At 30.1% G+C, this 13,809-nt stretch overlaps 1 protein-coding gene across 3 annotated transcripts; it reads right to left on the bottom strand.

Moving 5' to 3' along the window:
- Positions 1-9,341: 9,341 nt before the first annotated feature.
- Positions 9,342-10,657, bottom strand: LOC112514720 (zinc-finger homeodomain protein 2-like). Of its 3 annotated transcripts, none has more exons than XM_025121318.1 (2): positions 10,530-10,657; positions 9,342-10,380 (listed from the first exon to the last, which is right to left on the bottom strand). In XM_025121318.1, exon 2 carries the CDS (start codon positions 10,356-10,358, stop codon positions 9,513-9,515), a length of 846 nt encoding a protein of 281 aa, XP_024977086.1. In that variant the 5' UTR covers positions 10,359-10,380; positions 10,530-10,657; the 3' UTR covers positions 9,342-9,512. The 3 variants fall into 3 exon arrangements, with proteins under 3 accessions (XP_024977086.1, XP_024977087.1, XP_024977088.1); XM_025121319.1 differs by having other exon boundaries at positions 9,342-10,367; XM_025121320.1 differs by having other exon boundaries at positions 9,342-10,341.
- Positions 10,658-13,809: the final 3,152 nt, after the last annotated feature.

Raw genomic sequence — 13,809 nt, 5'->3', positions numbered from 1 at the left:
TTTATGATATCGTCAAACATATATTTTATTCAAAAATAAAAACATCATCGCTTTCTCAAAATCACATAAAGCCATATTATAACATCGACTGAGATAAAAAATAAAATGAAATATTAAAAACACGATGTATCTCGCTGCATTGCGCGAGTACGCTTCTAGTATATTATAAAGCACTTGAGTTAAACTCTTAAAAACCGTTTCTTATGCGCAAAGTACAATTGATAAATGCACATTACTTAAAATTCAAACAAATTAATATTGCACGAGTACAAATTCTAATGCTTTATATTTATCAGTTAATTCGATATCTATATCTAGACAACTAACTGATAAACATAATCTAATATAAGATAAACATCTCATTTATTTAATTAAGTTTATTATCATTTTATCTTCAAATTTAATATATCTAAGATTTAATTAATATTTTAGTAAAACAACATTACAACAAAATTAGATTTATAGGACGTCTCCGATTTCTAAGCGTCATATTAGACTGCTTTATAAGACTTAAGTTATATGACCAAAACATAAAACGTTCTATCTACAGACGTTGTTATAAGCTTATAAGACACTTTTGTGTCTCTTGACAAGTTTTTTAAGATACTTATAAAACTAACCGTTGCATTAACTACTTTTATAGGACAGTTTTGAGAAAGTGTCCTGTAAAACCCATCTCTTTTATAAGACACTTGTTCATAAAAGACATTTTTCCAAATAGTATCATATAAAAAAACTAATATGACGTTTTTTTATAAAAATATTTTAAAAGACTTGTTACAACGCCCAAAAGCGTCTTATAAAATTTATTACAATTTCTTTAGATAAAACGTTTTATTTTTTTTTTCTATAAATTAAGTCTTATAAAGCGGTCTATTATAATGCTTATAAATTTTTGGCATCCTATAAACCAATTGTAGTCCAAATTTTAAATATAATCAAATACATGATTAACATGTTATCTATAATCCTATATTATAAATCATTTGACAAATTTTTTTAAAAACCATCTGTTATACATGAAGTACTGTTTATTGATACATATTACTTAAAATTCAAGATTATAAGTAAATTGTGTGTAAGTACAACTTACTAAGCTCCATGTTTGAATTCGTATAACTAGCTATAGATAAATATAATAAAATACAAGATAAATTCTCATTTTAAATATACAATCTGAAATATAATTAGGATAATTGTTGAGTTCTAACAGAATACTTAGTTATTATCTTTATAAAAATTATATTATTAAATATTCGTCATTAAACCTAAATTAAATTATAATTAAAAATTTTGAATTAAAGAAATTACACAAAAAATGAGAACTTTTATACTTTTTTTCAATTTTTATGATATTTTCAAATTTATATTTTATTTAAAAAAATATTATTGTTTGCTCAAAACCACATAAATCGGTATTATAACATCGAAAGAGACCCAAAAAATAAAACTAAACATTAAAATCGAGATATATTTCGCTTCATTGCAAGAGTACTATTCTAGTATATTATAAAACATTTGACAAAAACACTTAGAAACCATTTTTTATACATAAAGTACTTTTTTTATGCATATTACTTAAAATTCAACATTACAGGTAAATTATGTATAACTACAACTCATTAAAACTGCATTTTTGAATCTATGTAACTAACTACAAAAAAACACAATCAAATACATGATAAATATCTCATTTTAAATATAAGAAATCTAAAATATAATTAGAATAATTATTGAGTTTTAACAAAATACTTAATTATTATCTATGTAAAAAATTATATTATTAAAACAAAAATAAATTACTTCGTTATTAAACCTAAATTAAATTATAATAAAAAAATGAATTCAATAAATTATAAAAAAAAAGATGAGTTAATTTGATACTAATATCGATATATTTACTTCTTCAAATTTATATTTTATTCACAAATAAAAACATTATCGTTTTCTCAAACCATATAAAATCGTATTATATTGACAAAGAAAAAGAATAAAAACGAAACATAAAATCAATATGTATCTCGCTGCATTACACGAGTATCATTCTATCTAAGATAAACACAATCTAATACATGATAAACACAACTTCATTTTAAATTTAAATTATTTAAATATATCTAATTTTTTAATCAAACAAATTATATGAAAAATAATTATTTTATTCTTTTTAATTTGATATTGATTTAGTTTTAAGCATAATCAAATATATCTTATGTTTTAATTAAACTCTATTACCACTTTATCTTTAAATTTTAAAATATCTAAAATTTAATTAATATTACAATAAAAGATGTGTTACATGAATTCTAAAATTACATGTATACTAAAATCAATCGAAAACCCTCTCAATCTCTTAAAACCACGAACAAATTAAATAACACCAACTTTCAAGCTTAAAAAAATTTCAAATAATAAAATATTATTTTCAAAATTTATAAATATTGAACCAAAATAACTTAAAAGGACAAGAATATTTACCAATTCTTTTGTATAAAATCTTATAAAACCTAAGAGTAAACTATAAATTTGGTACTTGTGCTTTGTTAAAAATAATATTTTTTATCGGGTTAAATGCATGAAACAGCAACATATTTTCATAAAACTTTTTATTATAACATTCTACTTTTGTTTTTTTTATTACTGTAATGTACTTTCAAATTATTTTTTATTAAGGCATCGCACTTTAAAAAATCTACTTATTATAACAATGGGTAACTTATTACCTTTTAAACCGGTTAACCCCTTAAATTTTTTTGCTTGTGTGGCTTTAATGAGGTGATGTGGATGACACATTATTTTGATGATTTAATTAAAATAAAAATAAAAATAAAAACCTATTTCAAATTATTATTAGTAATTTTCATTTTTCATTGCTATGATTTAAAAGAACATTTAATTATTTTGACTTTTTCTTATTAAGTTCTATGCAAATTAAATATTCTAGAGTAAAATATTTATTAAATAAATATGCTACATTATTTTTTAGATATATATTGTCTGTAAAAAATATAACACTTCTTATTTTATGTTGTTCAAAAAATACATATATTTTAAAGTTGTTTCTAAAATGTTAACGAAATATATTGTGTTTTACAATTTTTTAATATTGTAATATTAATAAATAATTCAAAAAAATCTAATTAATTTAATATATTTATACATCAAGTAAAAGTTTTTGAACAAATATAATATACTCTTTAAAAGATAATATTTTTTTGGTAAAAAAGAAACAGTTCTTAATTTCTTTTTTCAAAAAACACATATTTTTTAACAATATTAGCGAGATAGATGTCTTCTACTAGTTTTATTAATATTGGTATATTAATAAATAATATAGATTTTTTAATTCATTTAATATATTTATTAAATAACATGTAAAGTATCTATATGTTAAAATTAAAAATACATTATTTAATAAGAACTAGTAGATGTTATAATAAAATTAGAAGGGTACTCGCGAAATGCAGCGAGATACATCTTGATTTTAATATATATTTTTTTATATCTGTCGATGTTATAATATGGTTTTATGTGATTTTGAAAAAAAGATGATGTTTTTATTTTTGAATAAAATATAAATTTGAAGATATTATAAAAAATTGACAAAAATTATATCGATATTAGTATGAAATTAACTATTTAAAATTTCTCATTTTTTGTGTAATTTTTTAATTTAAATTTTTTAATTATAATTTAATTTAAGTTCAATAACGAAGTAATTTATATTTGGTTTAGTAATATAATTTTCTTATAAAGATAATAGTTAATTATTTTGTTAGAACTCGATAATTATCTTAATTATATTTTAGATTTTTTATATTTTAAAATGAGATGTTTATTCTTTATTTGATTATGTTTATCCATAGTTAGTTACACGAATTCAAACATGGAGTTTTAATAAGTTGTACTTATGCATAATTTACTTGTAATCTTGAATTTTAAGTAATATGCATTAATATACAATACTTTTATGCATAAAAAATGGTTTTTAAGAGTTTTTATCAAATGCTTTATAATATAGTATAGATAATTTGGAAAGTATAATGTTGTAATAAGAAAGTCACATTACTATAGTATAGAGATGGCCAAAAACCGGTCCCAGGCAGGGCCGGGCCGGTCCCAATCAGTCCTAACCTTTCTCATAACCGGCCATAACCGGTCCCGGTCGAAATGATAGGATCGGTCAAGGTACTTCATAACCTGTTATGGGCCGCCGGTCCCGGTCCCAACCGGTCCTTGCATTAAAAAATAAGATTTTATTTTTATTTTTTTAATGATGTTTATTTTTAGTACATTATTAAATTTATAATTGGGTCACTCAAATACACTTTAAAAATGCGTTTTAATATAATTAAAATTACGTTTTCTTATGAAAATACATTATAAAATTATTTTAAAATATATTTATTTATAAAATTATTTGAATTTCGGGCCGGGCCGGGCCGGGCCATAGTCGGTCCCATAACCGGTCCCGGTCCCACAAAACTACCAAAAACCTCAACCGGTCGTTACCGGTCCCGTGCCGTGCCGGGCCGGGCCGGGCCGGGCCAATTTGGCCATCTCTACTATAGTACATGTAGATAATCTATGTGGATATTGGATAATGAGGTGACATGAAACCTGGTATAATTGGTAAATTTAAATAAAAAAGGTTACCCAATGCTATAATGGGTATATTTTTCAAATTACAATGTTCTAATAAAAAATAATTTGAAAGTACATTGATGTAATAAGAAAAACTAGAAGTATAATGTTATAATAAATAAATTCATAAAAGTAGATTGAAATTTTCTGCATTTTACCCTTTTTTGTTCTTACAGTTTCGAAATTATAAAATGATCATCATGGTTTGTAAAAACATTTAGATTTGATCCCTCCCTCTAACGACCGTTAAAAAATTCGTTAACAACCGTTAAAAAGAATCCGTTAAATGAGGCGTATTTCATCTTTTTATCAAAAAATTTTGGCATTTATGCAATTAAAAATTATAGGGATCAAATCGTAAACTCGATTTTTTTTTTGGTTCAAAGACAAAAAAAAATCAATAAAAAATGAAAGTGCTCATTGTTTAACAAATTCTTTTAACAACCATTAGAGTTTGAGATCAAATATGGACGTTTTGCAAACCACGATTGATATCTTATAATTTCAAAACTGCATATACCAAAAGTGTTATATTTGACAACTACGGGGACCAAATTTGTAGTTTACTCCAAAACTTTTATTCTTAGAGTTAATCAAAATCATTTAGATCATCACATATTTTTGAAAATAATATCAATATTTTTTTATAATCCCGTAGCATTGATTACTGTACTATTTTTTACTTAAATTAATTTCATTAAATAAAACTAAAAACCATAATTATAAAATTTATTTTTTATTAAATTAAATATCTACATGTCTCTACAGTCTACACTACGACCCACAATAATAAAAGCCCAACAGGTTATCTTTAATTTTATTTCTTTAACAGCCCAAAAATTGAGGCCCAATATAGAAATTAAACAAGGAGTAGCCCACAAGAAATTAAGCTAGTCCACAATTATTAAAATAACAATGCAACAAGGAGTGGTTTATAAAAACGCTTATCAGATAAGTATTTGTCAGATCATTTACTTTATCGAGTGAGTATAATAAAGACTAAAAATCTTGTCTAATAAGAGGTAAGACACAGTTCAAGAATCTTAACTAGTAAGTGAGGATGGTGGCTCTTACCCGATAAACACTTACTAGGTGATAGATGCTTACCAACAGTTCATTTTGATGGTCTTGAATGTTACTTGGGAAGATAAGTGACATTGTTGACTTTTGTCGATAGACGCTTACTCGCTGAGCATTTGATAAATGACCTTTGATAAAAAAATAAAAAAAAAAGTAGGTCTCAATCTCATCATCTCAACCCGGTTTTGACGCTATTGCACCAAACCTGCACCAATAGCCTTTTTGTGACTTTGGGTGCCAGATTGGGTGTTGTTTTGTCATCTTTTTACGTTAAACCCTTTGGTAATATTTATACTAACTATTGACACAAAAATAGTAAAATTATTCAAAGTACAGGGCTTTAATTTTATAATTTCGTTTTCGTTTTTGTTTCTACACATCGTTGTCTTTTGATGATGTTTTTGGCCAAGGCAATGGCCTTCGAGGCACTATTACGATCCAGAAAACAATTAACAACTTTAATATATCAAACAACTAATATGGAATGATTAATTTTCAACTTTAACATAGTGCCTCGAAGATTTGTACCAACACACCCGAAAGTACGTGCATTTCAGATGACCACCGCAGAGGCCTAGGAGACCCTAGATGTTGTGACATGTACATTCTTAATAAGTTATGTATGTGCCAAGGTGTATTTTAATTAGGGAGAAAATCGCTCCTTTGTATCGCCTAATTTTGTTATGTGTCTACATGTGAAACCAAAGCTGTTAAACCATGCCTTAGAGGTAGAGAGCGTTGATGATCATCGTGTGTTTATTAGTGATGTTTTTGAGGATTGCACCATAGATGTAGATGGGATTTTGGTACATTTACAATTGTATTTTATGCTGATGGGATAATTTGATGTGGCAATCAATATGGATTGGTTGGCGAAGAACAATGTAAATATAATGTGTAATAAGAAGTTGATTCACATTTGTTTTCCAAACAAGGGAATTGTGGTGATATATGGGAACCAACGCGATAGAAAGACTAGTCTTAATGATAAAGGCTACTCGATGCTTGAAAAATGGGTGTTAGAGTTACCTAGCGATGTAATAGACGCTAAGGAAGAGTAGCATAGAGTAGAAGAAGTGTCTGTGGTAAAATACGTCTTTTCATATGATTTAAAGAACCTACCCCGAATCGTCAGATTGAATTTCGAATTGACTTGGTGCTGGAGCCGCTCCAATAGCCCGTGCACCATATTGGTTGGCACCCTCCGAAATGAAAGTGATGATGACCAACTCCAAGATTTGTTGGGCAAGGGGTTTGTGATATGTCACTATGGAGAGCATCGGTACTGTTTGTTAAGAACAAAGATGGAACTACGTGGATATGCAATAGATTATCATGAACTTAATAAAGTTGCGATCAAGAACAAATACCTGCTCCGGAAAATAAAGGATCTATTCGATCAATTCCAAGAGGCGAGTTACTATCAAAAATTGGTTTACAATCAGGTTATCACTAACTCAAATTGAGAGAAGATGTACCGGAAACGGTTTTGAACACTATACAAACACCGTGATTTTTTGGTAATATCATAACATAAAGTTGTCCAACAGTCTCCTTCCACTCTCATAATCTTCCTCGTCTTTAATGGTGGTAGTTCATCATGCTTGAACTCTCGAAGGTCTTCATCCAAGAAGATAAATGAGTCTCCATTAGCGGAAGGGCTTTTGTGGCTTGGGTCTTTGTCAGTTTCGCCCCTCGAATGCATCCGACTATTCCAGGTTCTTCCCTAAGTGTTCAAAGCTTGTTTTTTTTTTTATTTTTATCAAAGCATGATTATCACGTCCTGGAAGTTACACTTTTTGCATTCTTGTCTCATGGTTCCTTCTAACAGTCTAATTAAAGTCTGAAGTCCCGCTAAGTATGTGTTAACGTTTCTTTGTTGCTTCATTTGCTTGTTAATATCTTCATACCCTCCCCCCCCCCACACACACACATACAAATGCAATGACAACTGATCAAATCCCCTGATTGTTTAGTAAATATGTATTTTCAGCTATCAAAACACTAACGGTTTACAACACTATCAATTATTATGTTGGTATTCTACAAGATTTATTCTACATATTTCATAACAATTGGATTTTAAAAATAACTCATTCTATTATATATTTTATAGGACAATTTTCGATAACCATTTCATGAAAATGTCATAGAAGTATTTTTGTCGATGTAGTGGTTGCAGCTTGGCAACACGACTGAAGTACATTGAACCAGACAAATAGTTTTCCTTTATACTAAACTCTTTAGTTATACGAACAACTGGTTTCTCGGAACTCATGATTTGGAACGACCGACTTTTTCACCTATTTATGCTAAAAGTTGTTTTCGTTGAATGACTGGAATATGCAAAAAGTCTGTAAGAATATTCTCAATGCTCATTATCCTTATCGTACGAGATTTCACATTAAAAAAGATGATGTGATCAACCTCTTATATCTTTTCGATCATTATACTTCAGAAACAAAACATAGGTCTATTAAACAAGTGAAATGACCATGATACCTCATATACAATTGATATGTAATATCTACAAAAGACATATCAAATATAACCTAACTGTGCTTTGGTCAATAAAATTAATCCAGAGATAACCATTAAGAAATCAATATGTTATATTGACTTGATATACAGACGCATATTAGACGCGCGCATATTCACTTAGGACGGTCACATGCACACGCTTTATCCTCCTGACATAGTGGAAAATATTTAACGAGTCTTACTGGTGCATCGGTTATGATCAAATGTATGTCACTAGAAGTTTCGGAAAACCATTTGGGAGTTACAAGAAAAAACCCCACTTATTTAGCAATTTTAATTACACTAAACTTACTAATTTTAGTTTTATGCTATGTAATGTTAATTATTTAACTCGTGCTTGTAATTTTGTCTGGACCCGACTACGTTGACATACTCTCTCAACTCTTTATCGTGTCGTTTTAAGCAACAATCGTTTTCATTTCTATATCATGGTGTTTTCAACATCGTTCTTTTTCATCTCCATATCGTGTCATTTTGCCACTTGTAAACACGAGTCGATATCATCCTAAGTTATATCAAACTCAAAGACGGACATTATTTACAAGATCCATAAAACCTTACGAATTGATGAAATTTGCTATGATTAAGCAAACGTACCTAACATACTTCATTAAGAACTAAACTCTAACATGACAAAGATATACACAGATCTTACCATTACTCTATATGTATTATATAAATACTCTACATCTGAAATTTTCTATGATAAACACACACACACACTAATTCACTAAAAAAAAAAACCCTAAAATTTAGTTCATTCCAAGATGGTTTATTGAAACCAACCATATCCCACCGTACCCATTTGTTTTATCCTCCATCTAACAATGTACAACAAAAGAAGCAAGAGGTACAACAGAAGATGCACATTGTACACCTAGTCAATACTTGTGGAGCACAAAACCTACTTTTCAGACAAGAAAAGGATTTGTACTTGCAAGAAAATGTTAGCCCACTTCCCCCTTTGATGTTTTACATAGATAGCTTTAAGTTTATTCATGAATTCCCAATGAAATCTACTCAAAATCTTTCTCATATCTTAATAAAACAAGTGATGAAAGATGGGAGCTTAATAAACCAAAATGACATGATAAAATTTAATTAAGCCACCCAAAAAATGGAAATGAGAAGGAAAACATGAGCAAGAAGATGCAATATAGATAGAATGCATCTCTATCTAGCTAGCCTTGATATACACACTACAACATTCTACCCAAATTTATGCATAATCGGGTTGTACCGTACAATTAATTAATGCTCTCATTGGAATCTTGAACTTGCTTTTTCCCAGAAGTGGCTTTATTATTATGCATCCAAACCTTGAGGACTTGTCTTTTAACTCCTACCTCGGCACAAAACCTTTGAACCTCTGGATCGTCTTCTCTTGGGATCCTCCACCCCACTTTCTCTGCGAATTCCAGCATTTTATCCTTCTGATCTTGGGTAAATTTCGTTCGGAATCTCTTTTTTGTCATCCCATAAAGGGGAGCTACACCCGCCGTCGTGAAGTTCAGCTCCTCGCTGGAGGATTCGGTGGCTGCACCACCGCTTCCACCGAAAGCCATTTTAACTGGGGGAGCGTTGATGGAGGAAGCCCAGTTGGGGTGGTGGTGGAGGGAGATTGTTGGAGGAGGGGTACGGTGGTGGTGATGGTGGTGGTGGAATGATGGTGAAGGGGATGGAGAAGGTAAGGGAGGAGGGAGCTGGAGGAAAGGTCCAGCTGCCGAGGGACTGGTGGTGGGGTATTCTTTGCGGTGGAAGTTCCGGTGGCAGTTACAGGCGGCGCATTTCAGTGCTTCTAGGGTTCCGTCGTCTCCTGACGGCATAAACTCACCGCATCCGTCGGTGATGTTCCCCCCCATGTTCGCAGCATGGTTCTTGAGACATTCTCTGTACCTGGGCATCTGCACCGGCGACTTCAACAGCTTAGATCCGACGGAAATGGGTGTGACGGAAGCTCCGGTGCCGGGAAACCGATCTGGATCCAACCCATGATCTACAGTTTCAGAGGAGGACTCCCTAATCAAGTGGTTGTTGTTGTAAGGAGATGAAGTCTGCATTCCTATCTCTTTCTCACTGCCACTCAACGCCATTAATCACACCTTAAAACACATGCTCCATGATCCAACAACAAGATTCAAAACAAACACAAACCCATGAAATCAGTACAATCTACGAATGCATGTTTCTAACTTAAAGCTTCAAAGCCCAGAAACCATATGTGATCAATTTCAGGATGAACCCTAAAAAGATAGAAGCTTTACCTCAGCAGCAGCTAGCAGAGATGGAGTTATGGTGGTTGTTTCATGGAGTTTAGAGAGAGAGAGAGAGTGTTGCAGAGGTTCCAACAGGACAAGTATGAAGGAAACAAGAGACAGGTTGGTTGCCTAAGATGAAGTTAAGAATAAGATGGAGAGAGAGAGAGAGGGAGAGAGATAGAGAGAGAGAGAGAGAGAGAGAGTGGGAAACAACTCAACCCCAAGAGAAAGATGACATAATATGCTTTAACTCTGCTACATGTGAGATGGAGCATTTGGGTTACACATAAATAAAACACATCTATCCTTAAATCAAATCCTTCTACATCCAAATAAACATAGACTTGATTAATTAACCTCAATCTTATCAAAATATAATACCAAGTTTACATTTTTTAATGATAAACATATAAATTTACTGCATCTTTTCTTAGGTTCTGTATAAAAATTGTGATATTGTTCTATTTTCTTGAAATAAATTCATTTATCAATTAATACACTAATTAATAAAAAGTCCTTCGATGAAAAACGTGTGAATTAGAAAACACGTTGCATATTTAAGGGAAGTATACGTCCTTACAGATCAATCACAAGGTAATGTTATTTATAGAATTCGATTTTGATGTTTCATGATTTATAGAAAAGAGTATGATAATTATTTAATTTTGATAAGATTATTAAGGTTTTAACCCAATAAAACACAAATTATATTCATGAATTTTGAATAGCCTTTTGGTTTTTGTAAAATATATATATATATATATATTCTCAATATTTAAATAGTCAACTCTGTTTGCTAATTGAAAGTAATTAACATAATTTTGATTGACGAATCAATATGAAAAAAAAAGTTAAATATTATGAAAAATAAAAAGGAAAAGTTGATACATAAACTATTGAAAAATTCTATTTGAAGATGTATATAAGAAACCATATGAATAATCTGTAAAGTTGTTTCACATAACCACAAGAGTGGTGTCCGGTTAGTATGAGTTTGGACTCCAAATATCAAAAGTGTCTGGAGGTCTCCGATTCAAATCCAATGAGGAATAAAAATCTCTTTGTGACCATGAAGGTTAAAATGCGGTGAATTCCAACTACCTGCAAAACGAGTGGTCATTCTAAGATTAATTAGTCGGCTCACATAACAAGTTGAATATCCAGATTAATTAAAAAAAATAGTTTCACATATTTATCTTAAAATCAGAGTTTTGTAATAATTCACATGTGAATTAAACTTTCTTTTATTATCTGCTCATGTTATTCAACATTCTTATTTGAAACTCCACAACTAAATCGAATATACTAAAAAGTTATCAAGGGTTAAATATTAGATCGAATGTTTATCATCCATGTTAAGATAATAATAATAAAAAAAAGACAACATCGAGGAAAGACCCTTCGCTGCTTCCTCTGGTTTTTCTTTCAATATAATCTGATCCCCTATCCGACTACCTGTTGAACTATGTTTTGAAGCTCATATTTCTTTTCAAGAGCTTATTTTCACTATATTTATAAAAATATTGTATTTTAATGATCAAAATAAATAAATTAAATAATGTAACTTCATGTTTTTCATATAAATAGTTATGAAATGCAAAATTATATTCTCATATATCAATTATTTCATTTGTAACCCAACTTTATTAAAATTCTAATCAAACTATTGAAATGTTAAATTTTCTCTCTTAAAATTGTGCTTAATTATATGCCTCTTGTCTTATTCATCTTAATTCATTGGAAAATTGGACAAAAAATAATATTTATTTTCATTAAAACTCAAAAAAAAAAAACAAAAAAAGGATTTATCATTAATGCCCAAAGATATGTATGTTTTATAATCATTGTATATGATTTTGAATTTAAAAGGGGACATCTGTATATGAATTCTCACTTTGGTTCATACAACTATGATGCTTGTTCTTAAAATCCAAAACCTATTATTACATTATACATATTTAAACGTTTTAATTACCTATTTAATTATTTAGTATAGTTATTTTATGGGGAAAAAATGTGATATCCACTTAGATGGCCATGTTTTATTTGGAGGACCCGACGATTCTTTCCAAGAAACCCCCACCGAAAGATACACATTATTCCGACCAGGCGAATACGATATTGGGATTTTTTTTCCTGGAACACGATTGGGATCTGTTATTTTTCATTTTTATTGATGTTATACACACAATTTGGTGTAGTAGGAAAACGATAAATTTTAGAATCCCGTTTAAATGCAAGTAAACGAGCAGATGAATGACGTTTTATGTGCTTCCAGTTATATACATGAGTATGGTACTAACTTATTAAATAATTTTACGTTATTTAAATTTCAAATTCAAGATTTTGAGTAATACCTATCAAGATTTTCTTGTACACCAAAAATATGAATTTAAGTTGGTGATAACATGAATAATTTATGTGGATTCAGAGGTTGTTTCTTAATGAAACTATTAAGAGGTAAACAAACAACCCTTTATTGAACTGTAAAAAAGTAAATGGTAAAAATAGAAAAAGAAAAAGGAAAATAGGGTTAGAAAATGGACAAAAAGACCGACAAAGTCACGTTGGGGGCTATCACCCACGCCCTGCAAACTTGGTCCCATCCCACAAAACCCTCTTCTCTTCCTTTCCATCCTTCCCTTCCCTTCATTATTGCCTCTTTCCCACCCTCTTACTTGTGTTTTCTTTTACTTTTTGCCACTTCATTTTTTTTACACTCTTAAAAGTGTTGTTCTCCCCTCTCACTCCACCCCTCATTTTGATTCTTTTTTTACAGTTTGAGGTGACCCATCATCAACTTTTATGATCTTCCATTATGCATACCAAATCTAATCTTCTTCCCAACAATCATTATGTCATATTGTATTAAAAATGTAACCTTAATTAAGGGACAATGTATACAGACATTCAATGGTATGATCTTGATGGATTAGGAGCAAGAAAGCTTAAGCTGAAAAGCTCTATAGCTTGATGGCTGAATTGGAGGTATATATTGTGTTAAGTTGGATTTTGAAAGGGTGTATAATATGAGCATTGATGGGGGGCAAAAACCAAGGATGATAATTGAGAAAGAAGTTAATGAAGGATTGGTCCACTGATGGTGTGTCTGTCTGCAGTGCAGAAGAGACCACTATTTACATGGCTTGCTTTCTCTTTCTCTTTCTCTTTCTCAATCACACAAAAACTGTGGTGTAGTGTGGCTTCTGCAAAATCTCTGCCAACTTCCCATGCTTTCCCCCAAACCTAATATGTCTTTTACCTTCTTTCTTTCTTTCTTTTGCGT

This window comes from Cynara cardunculus (genome assembly GCF_001531365.2).
Source record: "Cynara cardunculus var. scolymus isolate 2C chromosome LG 6, CcrdV1, whole genome shotgun sequence".
NCBI lineage: Eukaryota > Viridiplantae > Streptophyta > Magnoliopsida > Asterales > Asteraceae > Cynara > Cynara cardunculus.
This window is presented reverse-complemented; position numbering and strand designations above follow the sequence as displayed.